General features: G+C 37.8%; 1 protein-coding gene across 1 annotated transcript; it reads right to left on the bottom strand.

The window, feature by feature from the left end:
• Positions 1-813: 813 nt before the first annotated feature.
• LOC135470711 (uncharacterized) lies at positions 814-18502 on the bottom strand. Its single transcript, XM_064749747.1, has 14 exons — positions 18470-18502; positions 15739-15917; positions 14815-14885; positions 13828-13920; positions 12484-12693; positions 11049-11155; positions 9857-9977; positions 8930-9152; positions 8145-8209; positions 7452-7586; positions 4885-5130; positions 3949-4055; positions 3088-3229; positions 814-2221 (listed from the first exon to the last, which is right to left on the bottom strand). Exons 1-14 carry the CDS (start codon positions 18500-18502, stop codon positions 2070-2072), a joined length of 1884 nt encoding a protein of 627 aa, XP_064605817.1. The 3' UTR covers positions 814-2069.
• Positions 18503-18636: the final 134 nt, after the last annotated feature.

Here is an 18636-nt window from a genome sequence, read left to right as displayed (position 1 = left end):
CTGTGACGTCAGAGTTCCTAACCTCTGATAGTATGGTCCATAAAGCCCACCTTAGAAGTCAAATATTTGAACACCTTCAACTCTTTTTTACAAAAATCTAAAAAATTTAAGTATATTTATGCATAGTTTTAAGTGGTCTATTTCGTGATGCTTACTTCGATTTTTAGAGGTCATTTCCTTTCATTTTTTCCTCAAAAATAGGTCATACAAACAAATGTAGTATTTCTAGTATGCAGGTGATTGGTAATATAATAACATCCAAATTATCACAAGAATTGACAATGGTGTGCATGTTCGTCTCTCATTAATTTTCACGTTTTTCAACTAACTGCGTGGAACGTAGTCCAGAGTTACCCAGAATTCCCCCTCTGGTTAAGAAAGAGTAAGATATCAAAGCTCAGAGCATGGGTTTATTATAAAAATTATGAATTTATTTACAAACTGATACAGAGGACACAAACGATATGATACAATATTGTAACAAACGGAAGGACAGGAGGCAGTACCTTAATATTGCCAAAGGCTAGCATGTACATGTGTGTAGCTTTGTTATGACAGGATTCACTTGATGCACTAACTAGGCACATGCATCTGTGGCCAATCTGTGAATAGTACACAGCTGGTTATGGGGGTGAATAAAAGGATCACAAGGTATGAATAATTCTTTGTGTTTAGGTAGAAATCAGGCTTAACTCTTAAATTCTTATTTTTGAAAGAAAAATGTCTTGTTTCTGAGAGGAAACAAGAATTATGTTTTTGAAAAAAAAAAAAGGATGAAATTAACATTACATACTAAATATATTTGTACATATAGCTGCTGATGTTAGACATCTGAAGATATAAGTGAAATTCTTACTGATACAGTTTCTGTAATGAAATGTCATTCCTAAAAAATGGAGACTAGTAATTTAGTCTGTCCCAAACCTGAAAAAATATCAATCATACAAAAAAAAATTTCTTCCACGCACTTAAAAGTATGTCTTTTTGTTGACATATTGGAAATATTTACTGCTTTTCAAGGGACACATTTTCCTTGCTTCTAATTGATTCATCCATCTTGAAGGGTGACATTGAAGGAGATTTTTGTGGCGTAATTTCAAATCCGAAAAACTTTGTATCGAAACCATCATTTTAAGGCCTCCATGCACATCCAGAAGTGCATTTTGACGGGCCAAACATTAGGTCAAATACAATATCTTTGATATCTCGAAATACAGTAATTGCATAGAAGTAAATATACGGTGGATTAATTACAATCAAAACTGTCCATCAATAGCCTGGCCCCGCCCAGACTGTCATTGTCAAGTGATTGACAGTAGCTTAAAACTTGGAAAATTTCAGATCCAAATTATAATATGCTTGCTTGAATTTTGTTCACATTGATATTAATTTTACAGAGAAGAATAAATGTTATATGCCTTTATATGTAGTAATATAAGCAATAAGCAATAAGTCCAGCTGCATCCATTAAAATGAATGAAATAGTACTATGATTACAACAATATTGATTCATGTACATGAATTTTAAAAAAAAAAATCAGTTTATATACAATATGAATATAAAAAATCATCTACAAATAATACAAATCCAGACGATGATATACAGTTGAATATTTTTAAGAAGAGCCTTTTATCATAAAAGCTTCTAGTTAAAATATGATTTTGCCACAGCTGAAACTGGAATGCAGATAGGAACATATATAAAACATATTGTAACATTTCAACTGCTGCAGTTCCACGGAATGTACATATATGTATCAATGAATTGTCTATCCGATTCAACAAATTCCCCACAAGTAATAATATTCCATATTATGGTGTAAAAAGTAAACATACATGACATTTCATATTAATACAATTTATTGAAAATCTTTGATTTGATGGAATGGCATGACGAAGAACATGTGGGTGATTCGGAACAGCTGGAGTTAGATTTGCGGGAACTTCAGGAATACAAGACACTCTGGCATACAAGTTGGCCTAGAGTATGTTGTATAAACCATCTATTCCTGAGGTCAGGGCACGGCTATGATTTGCGCAAATCGAAGACAAAACTTAACAATTATGCCTTAATGTAAAAAGAATGAAAACAAGGTGAAGAGTAGAGTTCCGATAACAGGGAGATAACTTGTCAAATGACTTGAGCCTGCCATGACGTATATAGCTAAAGGTTTTCTGTATGGGTAATAGCCATCATCATATCTCTGTGGGCACATGTCAACTGAAAGAGAAAGTGCAAACATGCATGTTCAGATCTAGATCATATAGGTTACACAATCTCCCAACAGCCTAAATAAACTACATTTTAAAAAATTATCACGTATAATCTCAATTATGCCAATGCTGAAGCTGGGTGGTATAGTCTATTTGCACTGCCACTCCTTGCTTTCTTTTAAAACTGCAAGCAATGAATTTAATATTTTTAGACAGTCTCTTTAATTCCTTCATGGCATCAAAAAAGACAAAGGGTCAAGTGGTGGATTTGAACTCATGATTGAATGATGGTTGACTGAAGAAGATTACAGGTAGTATCATAGTATCATAACGCATTTTATGAATTTTAACATATTTTCGTGTACACTTTATCCTAGAAGAATTTTTAAACTACTATTATTTTATTTATTTTAGTGGTGTTTTACGCCGTACTCTAGAATATTTCACTTATACGACGATGGCCAGCATTATGGTGGGAGGAAACTGGGTAGACCCGGGGAAAATCCACGACAATCCGCAGGTTGTTGCCAGACCTTCCCGCGTAGAGTAAACTACTATGAGCACTGCATTCTGATCGCATTGTACGATAAAACAAAATTAGAAATTAATTGCGCCAGTTTACATTTGTCATCTTTGTATGGCAAGTATGCAGGAAGCTGCTTGATTTGAACTTCAGCTCATCAGTGACAGAAAATCATAAGCAAACATCAAAATTTTATTCAGAGTGACAAAACATGTCAGGTGTTCAATTTGCTCATCATGGCCTCATTCTAAAACTGACTTAAGCTGTGAAGCAACTGGCCCATGCAAATAAAGATTTCGCAAGAGCATCATCATTCCATTAAGAATTCATACTCAGCTGTTTATACTTACACAATCTCTCGCTCTCAGAGAGTTCCAGGGACAGACTGGCGCCCTGATCAGGGGTGTAGCTGGTGGCTTCCTGCCTTGGGTCGCAGGTCGCACGCGCGCTACGAGACAGGACGATTTCTGTCCAGCTGATACGCTTGTACACCTGAAAGCAACAACAGCAATACCTGAAAATATGTGTGGACGTGAGAATTAAGGCCACAGCCTAAATACACAATATTTTTACCAAATATCAGCTAGATTTAGGCTACAGTGCATCAAAGTAGGGTGGTGGGTCGTGTGTGGGGAGTGGGGGGGACGGGGACGCGCAGTGTACGAGGCTCAAGGTGCCTTTACAGCCTCAGCAAATAATTTCCCTCAAATGATCACAGAATGAGGCAGGTTTAATATAAAAGAAATGTTGCATGCAGTATAATTTGGTTTTGGAATATGTTGATTTGTATATATTTATTTATTTATTTGATTGGTGTTTTACGCCATACTCAAGAATATTTAAATATTTAAAAAATATTTATTCAAAAAATTAAAAATATTTAAAAGACAGTGGCCAGCATTATGGTGGGAGGAAATCGGGCAGAGCCCAGGGGAAACCCACGACCATCCGCAGGTTGCTGGCAGACCTTACCACCTACGATCTGTTTATATGTATTGAGGCTGGCAAGATTGAGATGCACAATGTTATAATTTCTCATTTTTCCTGCAGGAAATTGCTTTGCCTTTTGTGCTATTTAGACACCTGCCCCCTGCACCCCCAAGCCCGCCCGCCCACCCAAGCAAAAGTTGAAAACCATTCCAGCAATCTGCATCTACAAACACAGCTGTAATTCAGATTTGGATGGATTAAAGCCTTTGTGGCTGGCTTACCCAACATCTGAAGTTTGAGATTGCATCCTCTTCATCATAGGTCATCAGATAGGACTTCATGTCCTCCATCCAGTACCCCACACAGGTCAGAATGCGGTCAGGCTCATCTGCAACACACGTAAGTTACAACATCAATGAATGATTGAATGAATGATTAGAGCTTAGAGACAAAATTGATGCTGATTGGCTCACAGTGGAGATACGATTTTCTGGGTTAATCCCTGCAGACTTGGTCATGCTTGAATAAATCTGTCATATCACCTAAAATTCAGCTTAGGCTAGGCATGGCCTGGACTTGCCTATCTCTCCCACCAGCCAATCAGAATAGATTCTGTATCCCTTTGATGCCACGATGGCAATATTTCAGCTATACTGTGACAAGAACAAGCTTAAACCTGGTGGAACGGAATATGGTTCTTGATGGGACAATGCACAAGAACATACAAAATCAACTGAAATAGATCAACATGTTTAAAACCAGTTAAAAGATCAAATAAACATTTAAAACTAATGCAGTCCCCGAGTTCAAAGCCAGCTCAAGCTGGCTTACTCTGCGGCCTTATGTGGGAAGGTCTGTCAGCACCCTGTGGATCGTCGTGAGTTTCCCCCAGGCTCTGCCCGGTTTCCTCCTACCATGATGCTGACCTCAGTCGTATAAGTGAAATATTCTTGAGTACGTCGTAAAACACCAATCAAATCAAATAATCATTTAAAACTAAAACATTATGTTTTAAATAAAAAATGGAAATTTGTTTATGTAATATTTTAAACTGGCATATGTACGAATTAATTCTGAGAGACTGAAATGAGATATCTTTCGAACATTTAAATCTGAAGATAAACTCAATCTGAAGTTTATAATATATAAAGCTGTTGATAAAACGATCTGTAGGTATGTATAGGGCTGATATGACAGTAAGAATATGTCCAACTCACCATACTCCCCTATCGGCCTTCCCTTGTAATCCACAGTTTCGCAGTACTCTGCATCGATTTCTATCTTAGTCATGTCTCCACTGCAGGATTTGAACTCGCTCTGAACATTACGACAGTCAACCTTCACCCTGGGTCTCTCCGTCACACCCCTGATAACAGTGGTGATGAGGTCGCTACGGTTACGAGCGTTCTGATTAAAGCGATATCGTCCAGCGATAGGGCAAGGCACAGGATTGGGTGGGTCCACTGAAAGGAAAAGGATCATTTTAAATCCTTTATCTTGTGAAGACTGCATGGATATGTTAACGATGTCCCAATGTTGATGCACCTGTTGTACACAAAGTACTTTTAATCAAGACCTGCACAGGTAATGTTAACATCCTTGACGGACACTGCATGAATGATGATTGCATGGAGCAAGAAGGAAATATGGTTCAACAAACATAGGGTGAAATTTGATTGATTGTAATTGTTTCCATGCAGGTGCATCATGCAGAACATAGACAAACAGACCAGGCCGACGCTAGATAGCTGGAACCGGTGCAGTGTAAATGATCAATCCTGCATGGGCAAACAATTCTAAAACAATTCTAAAACAGAATTATATAAAATCAAAAACAACAAGATATAAAATCCACACAAATAGGATCCAAAAGATGGAAATTTCAAAATAATGAAAAATTAAACTTTAACTAAATTTGAATCTTTTATGATAGTTATACTTCATATACAGTAGGGTAGTAAACTGAATTAGAACTTGATCTTCTTATTTATTTAATTGCATGGTGTTTTACGTTGTACTCAAGAATATTCCACTTATATGACGGCTGCCAGCATTATGGAGGGCGGAAACTGGGCAGAGCCTGGTGGAAACCCATGACCATCCACAGGTTGCTGGCAGACCTTCCCATGTATGGCCTACGGTCGGAACTTTGAACTTGAAGCTAGATGTATAATTCAGGTTCAAAGAGATTTGCATATGTTATACTAGTAATTAAGAAAGAAATGCATACAGAGCAACATTACTTATCAACTGCTGAACAAATTAACCAACACCAGCACATCAATTAACACATGATCTGGAGACTAATCCCACGGCATCAAGATATTCATTAGTTCTGCTTCACAGGGGATGCCAACAAACTTGCTTATTAAGCGCTTGTCTCATGCTCAGCACTGATGACAAAGCTGCTAAATTTATCACTGATGAACTCTACAAACAGCACCCTGGAATTAATCAACGCAAAACATTTTGCTAATGTAACATCAGGTTTTAATTCACTAGATTTTATCGACCCGGCAACATGCTGTTTAAATAAGGTCCAACTGACATGTTTATGCTGGAGAGATCAGACACGACGTGCAGACTGAACAAACATAAGATAGTTTGCTCTATAAAATTTGACAAAATCGAAAAAGACATCCTGATGAACACCATGCAGCGTCACATACCTGAACAGTTAATCAACACCATGTCTTTCCACTTTTGCGCTCCAAAATGAGCGATTTCAAAACATCCGAATGTGACACAACCACCAGCGATGCAAACGCGCAGCAGCTGCGTGCATGTATTTTTTGCTAGCGCTTTCCCCAACACGGATCTATATGAATGTTTAATTTTTTAAAATATATTTTGTATACATGTGTCTTGTTTGCTTTATCTGAATTCAGCTTTTACTTTTCCAGGAAGTAGGCTCGTCTCACAGCTGACAAACTAATGATGCTGCCTCACTGGAATAACATGTGAAGTAGACACCAGACATGACACCACAGCCAATCACCTCGCCCGGACAACATACCCTTAACTGCCACCTCGCCTGGACTACAGGCAATATAGTGCTTGTTTTTTTTCCCCCTCCAATACAAAATACCAAGCTATTATAAGGGATGAAAATATCTACATTGTAATTCTTAGACGTTTTCCATGTTTGCAAAGTGTTTATTGAAGAATATTCTGAAGGCCACATCTGTGTAGACTGATAAAATCATACTTTTTGTGAAGCCGTGGTATTTTTCCAACACAACTAATGTAGTCTTATCCCCAAAATCAAATTAAAAATTTGCATAAATTGCAATGAGAGCATCCTCTTTCATATGCGATAAAGTGGAGGAATTAGTGTAGTACAGGCCAAGTCTAACTTCCAATCCTACATTTAAGTTGTGGCTATCCTGATCGCATCCTCAGCCCATCCTATAGCCCGGATGATCGCATCCTCAGTGTAGGATGGTGACACCAGCATAATGGCTGCATGAGGGCGGCATGTTGACTGCCCTGTTGATACCAAGTGAAGCAGCAACAAGTACAGCCCCGGTGGACACACCAACCATTAGCATGATCTGGGCACCAAAGTGGCCAATAATTACTATAAAAAGTAATTACTACATGTACCACACATATATAAATCAGTAATTACTACATGTACTACACATACATAAATCAGTAATTACTACATGTACTACACATACATAAATCAGTAATTACTCCATGTACCACACATATATAAATCAGTAAAGCCTAGCTATGTGCATTGTTCTGTTCTGCAGATTTGATCAAATGGTCAACATACGAATAAGAACACCGTATTTCCAGTTTGTCTTCTTCCTGTCAATTGTGAAAGAGAGGAAGTCGCAGGCCTGACGGAACTTTATCTCACGGTAGTTTGGGTTGTTTTTCTCATCTTCTGTGAGGCGGTTAGGACGCCCTGGAAAAAGAAAAGAGTTATATTTGTCAGTATTTACTGACTTCATTTTAATTTGTGTATTTAATCCTAAAATCTGCTTAAAAAGTGCCTTTTTCAAGGTAAATAGAAATCATACTCAATAATATTTTTTGTGCTGAAACTCACATTTTTTCCCTGTATCAGCCTACCACCAAAAACAGCTAGACATTAAAACATCTTTCTAAGATGAAAGGAAGTCTGAGAATTGAGTCAAAGTATTAACTTGGTCATAGATTTTAGGCCAGTTTCATTTTGGGGCTCAGTAATATTGTTCCGTGAGTATTTGTATATTATTTATTTATTTATGTGACTGGTGTTTATTTCACTTGGCAGCCAGCATTTTGGTGGGAGGAAACCGGGCAGATGATGAAGAAACATGAAGGTACGTGTATTAGTTTTGATTGGACTCTAAAGTATGTTTCCTCTATACTGTTTTCTCCGTAAAGGCCTTGGGGAAGAACAGTTTCATTGTAAATTGACTGAGCTACCTTTGATAAATAAAGATATTACTATACATCTGAATCTTGGACGTATCCATACCTGTTCTGTATCTGACAATGCTGTGATGTCGTGGTACAATGTCCCAGCAGATAAAATCCACCTCGCTGAAACAACCACCACACTAATGATAATAACATAATAAACGTGCATGTCAACACAAACCCTCTCAAATAAACACCAGACTTTTACTTTATTTACTTGACTTTTTATATGATGTCCCTCTGTGCACTTTATTGATAGATGTGTTGAGAACAGTTGTAATGGCAACACACATATTATCTATACGTCCAAAGCTAGATTAGATGATCAATTCCAGTACTAGACAGGATGTTCCATTCCAGTTAGACTGGATGTTTCATTCCAGAGCTAGATTGGACATTCCATTCCAGAGCTGGACGGGATGTTCCATTCCAGAGCTAGACTGGATGTTCCATTCCAGAGCAAGATTGGGTGTTCCATTCCAGAGCTAGACTGGATGTTCAATTCCAGAGCAAGACAGGACATTCCACTCCAGAGTTAGACTGAAACTGCCACTCCAGGGCCAGACTGAATGTTCCATTCAAGAGTTAGACTGAATCTTCCATTTCAGACCCCACTGGATGTTCCATTCCAGAGCTAGACTGGGTGTTCCAGTTGAAAGTTAGATTGGATGTTCCTATCCATGCAGAGCTACAGACAAGATGTTCAATTCCATATCGCGTTAGACTCAATGGGTGTTCATTATTGCAGAGCTGTAGCTCAGCTATTCATTACCAGGACTTAGACTGCATGAATTCCTGTACTACGTATCATGTTCATTTCCCGAGCCAGACTATTTCACTCACCATCTGCCGACTGTGATGGCCGTCATTAGGTACCTGGTACCATAGGTCTGCTGACACGAGAAGTAAGTCTCTCGATATGTATACTCATCAATTTTCTGCTTCATCATGATGTGGGTCTCATTAATGTTGACCTGGGTGTCCGCTTCCCCCATGGTGAACCAGGTGCCGGTCAGGTTCCGAGGTAGATTACAGGCAGGTGTGGTGTAGGTTGATGTCGGTGGAACTGGACAGGTAGACAGGTAGACAGATATATTAATGTACAAGCATCTGATTCTTCAAATGGGAAATCTCATTTACACCCATACCTGTAATATACTTATTCAATAAGTATGAAGGAATAATATGACCTAGAACTAGATCATCTAGAAGCACACTGTGAAAAGCCTTAATTTTGTCCACTAGCTCTACTAACTTGCACATTTTGCCCTATTCTTTCACAGTAATATTTTAACTTTTCTTCTAAAAATATACTTTCAGGGGGAAAAATTTTTCAGGCAAACACAGCATATAGATGACATGTCTCTTGTTTGGGTGAAATGGGACTTACTTTTTGTTTATTCATCTATTTATTTCATTTTTTTGCCAAACTCAGGACTATTTCACTTCTACGACAACAGCCGGAAATACTTTTTAAGATACATTTTCTTTCTACGGAGAAATACAGCCGACTAAGCAAAATGTATTTTGGGAGCTAATAGAATTCATTTTAGTTATCAGATTCAAGTGAATAGAAAAGATGACATGGTTCTTTTATGAAGTCAAGTTCAATTCCTCATAAAAAAATAACCCATTATAGTACAAAACAAAATTGTTTGATAATCTTAAAAGTATTGACACCGGAGTCTTGAGCCATTTAAATCATCTGTATGATTATAAAGGTGTAATATATATGACAGCACATGATCAGGAATGGTGGTGAAGACTTACTAGGGGAGACAACCAGCCTCTCGTAACCAGCATAAGTACTCTGAAGACTGCGGCAGTCAGAAAAGCGAGATCGCACCCATCTGTACTTGTTGTCGGCGGGTCTTTGATCAAGGCGGGTTAACTGGGGAAAGAAATCCAATTGCAATTATAGTGAATAAATGATTTAATGGCTTATGGTACCATGGCCCCCCACCTATAAACCTTATATACCATAAAACCTCATTCTAATACCTTAATTGGTAAGTAATGAAATGTGTGGTGGCTTTGTGATATTTCCTCCACAATAACAAAAGAAATCAAAACCAAAGCAAATTACATGCAGTATGCTTTTTTCAGTTATTATGTATAATTGTTACTGACAGCTGATTTCATAACTATTACACGAGTAAATTAGCTCAACTAAGTGAAACAATTACCATGCAGCTCCGGCCCTCAAGGAGGTACTCAGCCAAACTGACTGAATGACTGGGGTTCAGAATCACTTTGAACATTATTTCATATTGTGCCACATCACAATGATGTGGCCAGACCCAGTGCCAGCTGATCATATTTATAGTGCTGCCTCACTAAAATGACATGTCAAAGAGATCTGACATGACGCCCAACCTAGTATAATTATGATAATGACAGCAAGCCAACCAGAACTTGGTCTATTGCTCTTATGCTGAGCTGCAAACAAGGTAGTACCAAGATTATTGATGTACAATACAGTCTTTGGTCTGACATGATTCAGGGTGTAAGCTCAGATCTACCCTTTCCTAGGCAGATGTTTATTTATTTATTTTATTTGATCAGTGTTTTACGCCATATTCAAGAATATTTCACTTATACGACGGCCGCCAGCATTATGGGACCGCATTGGTGAGAGGCTCCTGGGTCATTACGCTGCGCTAACGTGCTAACCGACTGAGCCACGGAGGCCTCCCTAGGCAGATGATCTAGCTATAAAACCACTCAAGAATTGCTCTGAAAAACATTGTTTTTTTCCCCCTGAACTGTCACTCAATATGTAATCAACAAATCTTTCAAAAGTGAACTTTTCTGATGTACCGAATGTTGCTTTTTCAGGAGTTGTCAGGAGGAACGGCGTGGGTTTAAGCGTACGAGCCCTGCCCAACAAACAGTGTTCACATGGATGCCACAATTTACATCTCAAATGACAAATAGAATACCAATTTTGTCTTATTCTTACCAAGCACTTGAACCTTTCACGGGGGTCCTTTTCTACGGTGTTAGCTATACCAGCATAGGTATAGCCATTTTCTCCAGCCCATGTACCCATGCACTGATATCGGATTCCTACAAACAAATTTACATCAGAAAATGCATTGAGGTTTTGTTTTATAATCTTGCTTTTGGGATGCATAAAATTTTAAAGAAAAAAACTTTATATTAATCAGAAGTACACATGTAAAATACATATGTACAGTTACATTATTAAACTGTCTACTATAAATCCTCTATCATAAGATATTCCAAGTTGAAATTTAAATTGAATTTAAAGTAAAATATATGTGACCAGGTTTAATAACCAGCTGGAAATTTGAACTTTGGAGCAGGTTAGTATCATGTATGATTTACAAGCCATGTAATATTCGACGAAGGTTTCCCAAATTGTGTCAGACAGTAGCATACCTTCTCGCCCCAAACCGAATTCATCTCCCCAAATACCATTCAATATAAATAACAAATATTAAAGTCAGTGCAAAATTCATTAGAGAGGCTGAAGGTTTATGCATGGGAATGAGAAAGAGGCATCTCATCGGACAGCGCTTAAATTTAATTAAAAATCTTATGATACAATTTTTTTTCTCTGAATTTATTACAACTGAAGAATTTAAATTTTGCTCCTTCGTCTTTCTTGCACTTAAGGGAATTTTTTTCTGTTTTCTTTTATAAAACACAGTAAAATGATTGAAACGCTGTGTTCGAGCCAAGGTGCAATTCTCTGACGTCCGCGATAACTAGATCAGCACTGTTCTCATCTTAGAAGTGACTGCTACAAAATTGAAGCATAAAATCCAGCGACAGTCGAATGCCTAGGTCAGCCTCAGTGGTACTTAGATTTAGTTCCATTTGTTTCAGAACTGAGCACGAATCTAGTTGTACAACATTGTAATTTTGTAAACATTTACTTGGGGTCAAAATCATCAGCACAACTCCTCCGGAGGCTACAAACTGAACCAGGAATATCCCAGCCGTGCATCTGCAGCTAGGCTATTGAAACAGGGTCGATGGAGTTCCTTGTAGTAGGCCTGCTGTGTTCTTCCAGTATGTCCAATCTCCGAGAAAACCACATTTATCACTTGGGCCTTCATCGCCAAAGTCCACAACTTTTGTCTGTCATAGGCTACTGCTTAAACTATTATGCCGAAAATACCTTCGGGATTAGAGAGCTAGAGTAAATGTGACGTCACCTTGCTCTCGATCATGGAGACATGCTAAAGCTATGTCAAGATGAAGATTCACTAAACTTTTACTGGGCTGAAAAAATCTAAAAAAACCTTTCATACCGGTTTAACATACTTTGAATGGTAGTCCTTCTTTGGACATAAACATCAGTCAGGTGCTGTCTTTCACTTTAATTAAATAGCAAAACAAGTCCTTGACAAAGACAATGGACCTACTCTGCTCCCTGGAGGTGGAGACATCCCGACATTTGCCATAGTTCAGATAGAACACCTGATTATCCACATAAGGGGAGCCAGGCAGCTGACAAGCATATATGGTGCTGTCCTGGGTCTCGCAGATACCCCCCTGACCCTCCTGCTTCTCGTAGGAGAAATGGTACACCCCTTCAAACGTCCGCTTACAGTTCACATTCACAGGATCAGTCCCTGCAACACAATCATAGTGTATAATTCACAGCAAATCTGTTCTATTAGCCCATTACAATAATTCTATTAATGTTAAAAAATTTTGAATGTTTAGTCCTTTTTTAAAATTCAGAATTACTTGAGTAAACATACTCTTTTTTTTTACAAATTTAAGACACCTACATAGGGCTTAAATACATGATTGCACGTACTCATTTGCGAGGCCAATTTAAATAAAAATTAAACTTTTAAATTCTGTGACTGCATGAAAACACCTTTCAAATCTTTGACTTATCGTTTATGGGACCAGAAAAAGTTAAACATGAAAAATTCAGAAAATGTTCAAGACTAGAAAATTGTAATTCAAATCAAGATCAGCCTACATAAAATACCGATTTTTTTTTTGGCTACATGTAGTAAACAGACTTTAACTATGATCTCGTCAACAAATCAAAAATAATTTCTACTAGCCCTGAACAGCCTAGCAGACATACATGTACAAGTACTGGCATATCCAAGGCAGACGAAGTTATTACTAGCAGATATACCATGTAGATGTATCCGTTGAACTAGCTGGCATATCCAATTTACAAGTACTTGTAGGTGAAATACTGATCATATCCAACCCATATTAGAGAGCTACATCCTTCAGTGTCAAAATCTCTTCACCTTAAAAAACATGGTCATACGATAAGGACTGAGACGCTATGAATTGCTTTCCTAAATTTTGCCAAAAAGACAAAAAAATATGCGGCCACTAGTGACACTGTGGTTCAAACACTCACCACTGACATCATCACAGCATAACTACTTTTACACTCTGCCTAATTCAATGTCACACAAGGAGTATTATGAAGTCACGTCAGGAATATGTTCAGGCAAAAAAGGGGTTAATTACAACGTTTTTCATCATAAATCATTTTGAACCATAGCATTACAATGCTCTGTTCCAAAGCATATCCTTCATACTATTTTAATACTTCCACATACTTTCTCTTAGGACTGAAGTCACATTATAGGGAAGTACATGTATATGCCTTAATGGCATACCGTTTGCAGCTGATAAAAATACAGCCCCACTTGTCAAGTGGATGTCTACCCAGGGGGACAAATGGTGCCTTCCTCGGGAGCTATATACCATATATTAGGACTTACTGTATTGAGTGATCAGCTCCTCAGTGAATGGTCTCTTCCCACATAGAGATTCTAACTCTGGGGCCAATCCCTGAGATCTGGTGGCACAAGTGGCTGTAAAAGCAAATACAAACTATCAATATACAATCATTAAAATTGTTATTTCTCTTTTTTTTTTTGGTAAAATTCTTGGGTATGTAAAGCCATACCCAAGAATTCTTGACGTCAGCATACAATGGGTGCAAGAAATAGAACTGCCCAGGCATGGAAGTAGTCTAAATCACATACTTTACATGAGAAAGTTGAGTGTATGCTAAGTGTTCAGAAAGTTAAGTGTGTAATAAGTCTCAAGAAAGTTAAGCCTATATTAAGCGTCAAGAAAGACAAGTGTACACTAAGTGTTAAGTAAGTGCATATTAAGTGTTAAGAAAGTTCAGTGTACATTAAGTGTTGAGTGTATAAAAGTGTTAAGTGTATATTAAGTGTTAAGAAAGTTAAGTGTACATTGAGTGTCGAGTGTATATTAAGTGTTAAGTGTATATTACATGTTAAGAAAGTTAAGTGTACACTAAGTGTTAAGTGTATATTACGTGTTAAGAAAGTTAAGTGTACACTAAGTGTTCAGTGTATATCACCTGTTTAGTGTACATTAAGTGTTAAGAAAGTTAAGTGTACACTAAGTGTTAAGAAAATAAGTGTATCTTAGTGTTAAGACAGTTAAGTGTGTATTATATCCTGATCCTGATTTGTCCACATCATGATATATGGATACACATGAGAACAATACTACATGTGTTTGACCAAATTTGGTTGAGAGATAAAACTACTATAGTTTGGAACAAAATATTTTTTAAAAAAAATGGTGGTGATTTAAACTATATGCAATACGTATCACACTGGTTTTAAGATGAAATGCCACATATATTTTATCCTATTTGAAATCATAAAATGAATGATTATTGCTTAATGCCAAATTGGAATAAAAAAATGAGGAAAATGTAAACTTACTCTTGCGATACTGTAAAACGTTGGGCGTCCGGTACAGTACATAATGGCAGTAGAAGCATTCACCGTTAGGACTGAAAACATAAGTGATTTGCTCATGAAGTTTCATTTTATTTCGTCAGTATCTTGCCCTCTTACTTTTGCTTCGAGCAACAAACTTCTGCTTCATTTAGAAAGGTGTTATGATGTTCAGTTTGTTTGGAAGGTGGGATGATATAAGCTTTCAACATGACAGGCCAAAACTAAAGACATTATCTCAGACTCTGTTGTCATAAACAATTTCTACAGCACTGTTTACCCTAAAAATTTGCCCATGTGGATGTTTATAGACAAATGAAGGTCATATAAATATTACTTCTGGTGCTGAAACTTACATTTTCTTGGCTTTCTCACAAACATAAAAACAACATACTAATCCAGATCATTAAAACCCCCAGAATCAAGCAAAAGTAATCAAGAGTAATAATGGGTATGGCATATTAGAGGTCTTCATCGCAAATGGTCACATGACCAGCAATGATTAGTTGTTGTCACAGAGAGCCACAAAGGTGGAATCTACGAACATTCTACAAAGTTTTTTTCATTCCAAGGTCTGGATTTGAACACACGTGACCTTGATCACTGCTCAATGTTTATTTATTTATTGATTTACTTGATTGGTGTTTTATGCTGTACTCAAGAATATTTCACCTATACGACGGCGGCCATCATTATGGTGGGAGGAACCGGGCAGAGACTGGGGAAACCCACGACCATCCGCAGGTTGCTGGCACTGCTCAATGGCCTGTATGATAGTCACAACACGCCCGCACCCTAACTGTCTTAAATAGCCACCAAATCAGTTCTTTTGTCACCATGATAACTGCAAATTTATATATAATATTTCTTAAATTCAGTATGAAGACACCATAGTTGCTAAAAACTTACTCTTTTAGCAAAATGCGGCTCTCCAAGTCATCACTGCTGACAGAGCCGTTAGCATTTCTGATATCATAACAGTTAAGGCCACCCCAGGAGTTCTGGTTTATGACTGCCGTGACGCCCTCACCCCCCTCCTGGGAGTACCAGTCCCCGTGGTAGTACTCTGGGATCTGACAATTTTTGAGCTGAAAAGCATACACAATATCAAGGTGTTACATCGGGTAAGTAAACAGTCACAAGTTGTCAACACACATACAGTTAATATCTTGCACTCAGACATACCCTCGTTTAAGTGAATTAATAAGCCCAATCAATGTTTGGGATCTCGTGAAGTCACACAAATATTTCGACATATCTCGCATTATTTAACCACTGCAGGTAAAAGACATGATTTTTATGTTAAGTGCCAAATGCACCGTTAAGTCGACAGACAGATTTATATTCAATCTAGCAACTACTTTTTTATTTATTTATTTGATTGGTGTTTTACGCCACACTCAAGAATTATTTCACTTATATGACGGCGGCCAGGCATTATGGTGGGAGGGAACCGGGCAGAACCCGGGGGGAAACCCATGACCATCTGCAGGTTGCTTCCAGATCTTCCCACATACGGCCAGAGATGGAAGCCAGCATGAGCTGGACTTGAACTCACAGCGACCGCATTGGTGAGAGACTGCTGGGTCATTACACTGCGCTAGTACGCTAACGGACTGAGCCACAGAGGCCCCTAATCTAGCAACGACAGTAAAATAACGTCTTTTATCAATGTTAGTTTGCCAGTGTTACACCTGTCTCGCAAGACACTGAATTAACACTGATTGGGCTTAATAAGACCCACAAGGTATGTGACCTACAGATCAACTGGCCAACAAACAGGCAGACATTGAAACTAAATGGCTTTTTGTTGACGCCAAAAGTTACATGTTAAAACTAGCTCTTGATGAGTTATATCTGTGACACACACATATAGTATAGGTTGTCAAATGTCAATTCATTACAACATATTTTGAAATTATATCCATAGAATTACAACATATCTTCTTGTACTACAAAGTACAAACTTATCCTTTGTACAGATAGTACACTTGAATCATTAAAGCTACATCATAATACCTGCATGTTTACAGCTAGTAACCTTTATAGTGCCTAACCTGACCCAAAACATGGTCAATTCGCACCTGTCCTCTCAAGAAGCACTAAGCTTCCTTAACACATGATATGCGGAGAAAGTTTGTTCATTGTTAATTGAAACCAAGACTGAGTCTATAATTCAGTTCATTAGTATAATTGCAAATATTATTACTATCTTCATAAACGTTAAAGCCTTATGATACTTAATTGGTATTTCCGTGATTTTGGGTCGCCTCTTTACTACTACCACACTCTCGGTGTCAATGAGTCACATCAGTTATAAATGCGTCTCTAACCAGTTTTCTACGAAATTATACCTTGATCATTTGCAATCAGTTAAACCTGTTATAGTTCTTCATTAGTTCCTTATTGCGGGCTGCGATTTACAAAGTTCGCTTACCTGATGCTATTGTCAAACAGACTAAGATTAGGCCACCCAGCATCGTATTCGACGTTCCAGGCGCCATTTTGTAAATACCTGCGTTCGAAAGGCAATTCAGGTACACCTATATAGAGCAGCGAAGACGAGGCTCAGGTTAGACGGACAGGTAGAGGTGACTCAGTAACTTGGAAATGTAGCGTGGGTTATGTAGGTCACGGCCAAGGGCACATCACTCGTCTGTGTTTTATCTTTGTAGGTGAAAATAGTTTAGTCGTACACAGGTAAACTAGGTAAACATACATATTCACATGCGTAAAAATTAAAGAAAAAAAAAGAGAACTATTTTGACCAGTTTCTACTAGAACAGTCTCTTAATTCGAACAGTTTCATGTGGTTACTTCCATATGCAAGGGTATAAACATGGTTGAAGGAGCCACGGTCAGTGTAAAACCATCAGTATCTAAAACATAAGATGGAGATATATGCGTTGTAAATGTTGGCTATTTATTTATTTATTTATTAACAGGTATCAAGTTTACCTTATACAATGAACAATGCGAAGGAATAATATGTAAATAGGCCTATAACCCAATACATATATACATGTCAGGGTCGTAGGAAGCGGGAGGCCATGCCCTCCCCCCACTTAAAAAGTGTGTGTGTGGGGGGGGGGGGGGCTGCATATTTTTTAAACTGCAATTTTCTAACAATGTATTTATAACTGCTGCTTTATGTAGTTTTGAATAAATATATTTACATGACAGGAACGTGTTGCTGCACTGGCACCTATTGTGTCCAATGTATACGGCTACATAGAAGGCAATTTTTCTCATTGCGTTTTGTTCGGCTGAAAACAATCTTTAAATAAACCCAACAACCTGGACATTTTTCATGAAGTTTGATATATAGTTCATTTTATTGTTTTCCTTTCTTTTTATGAGAGTTAATTAGCGTAGGCGGTTTTTGAAGTACAAATGTTCATGCCCCATGTACTGAAATAATGGTCTTTTTTTAAATAACAATGTTCTGCAACGTCGGTTTTGTATTTTCTGCATCCATGCAACTATGGCTGGAATTGTCGTAAGGTTGTGAATTTTTATTATTCTCAAAGATTTTGCTTTTTCCAGATCACATGATATAGTGTCACGAAGTTATATATTGGGTGGGCATTTAAAAAAATGGGCCGCACTTTGACACTCAGTATCTCCGAAACCCGCTTACGTCAGCTTCTAAGTTTACAGACTCAAAAGCCATTATGTCCTAAGTATGCTGGCCAGATTTCAGTGTAATCCTTTAATATTTCTGTTCATGGGACCAAAATCGAAATGGAGTCAAAAACGCATGTTCGGAACAAAATGATGTTCTGCCTTGTTTTACTTCAAAGGCAA

This window comes from Liolophura sinensis, chromosome 7, assembly GCF_032854445.1.
Source record: "Liolophura sinensis isolate JHLJ2023 chromosome 7, CUHK_Ljap_v2, whole genome shotgun sequence".
Classification (NCBI taxonomy): Eukaryota; Metazoa; Mollusca; class Polyplacophora; order Chitonida; family Chitonidae; genus Liolophura; species Liolophura sinensis.
The sequence above is the reverse complement of the archived record's forward strand: the minus strand, read 5'-3'. Positions and strand labels throughout refer to the sequence as shown.

What these genes read in the sequence shown, in the direction of transcription:
- LOC135470711 (XM_064749747.1), bottom strand. Translation starts at nt 18,502, where the DNA reads ATGGCTTTTGAGTCTGTAAACTTAGAAGCTGAC. An exon ending in GTGAAAGGTTCAAGTGCTTG is followed by an intron (nt 9,978 to 11,048) that starts GTAAGAATAAGA and finishes TTCTTTCCCCAG; the next exon opens with TTAACCCGCCTTGATCAAAG. An exon ending in GAGGCTGGTTGTCTCCCCTA is followed by an intron (nt 9,153 to 9,856) that starts GTAAGTCTTCAC and finishes CTACCTGTCCAG; the next exon opens with TTCCACCGACATCAACCTAC.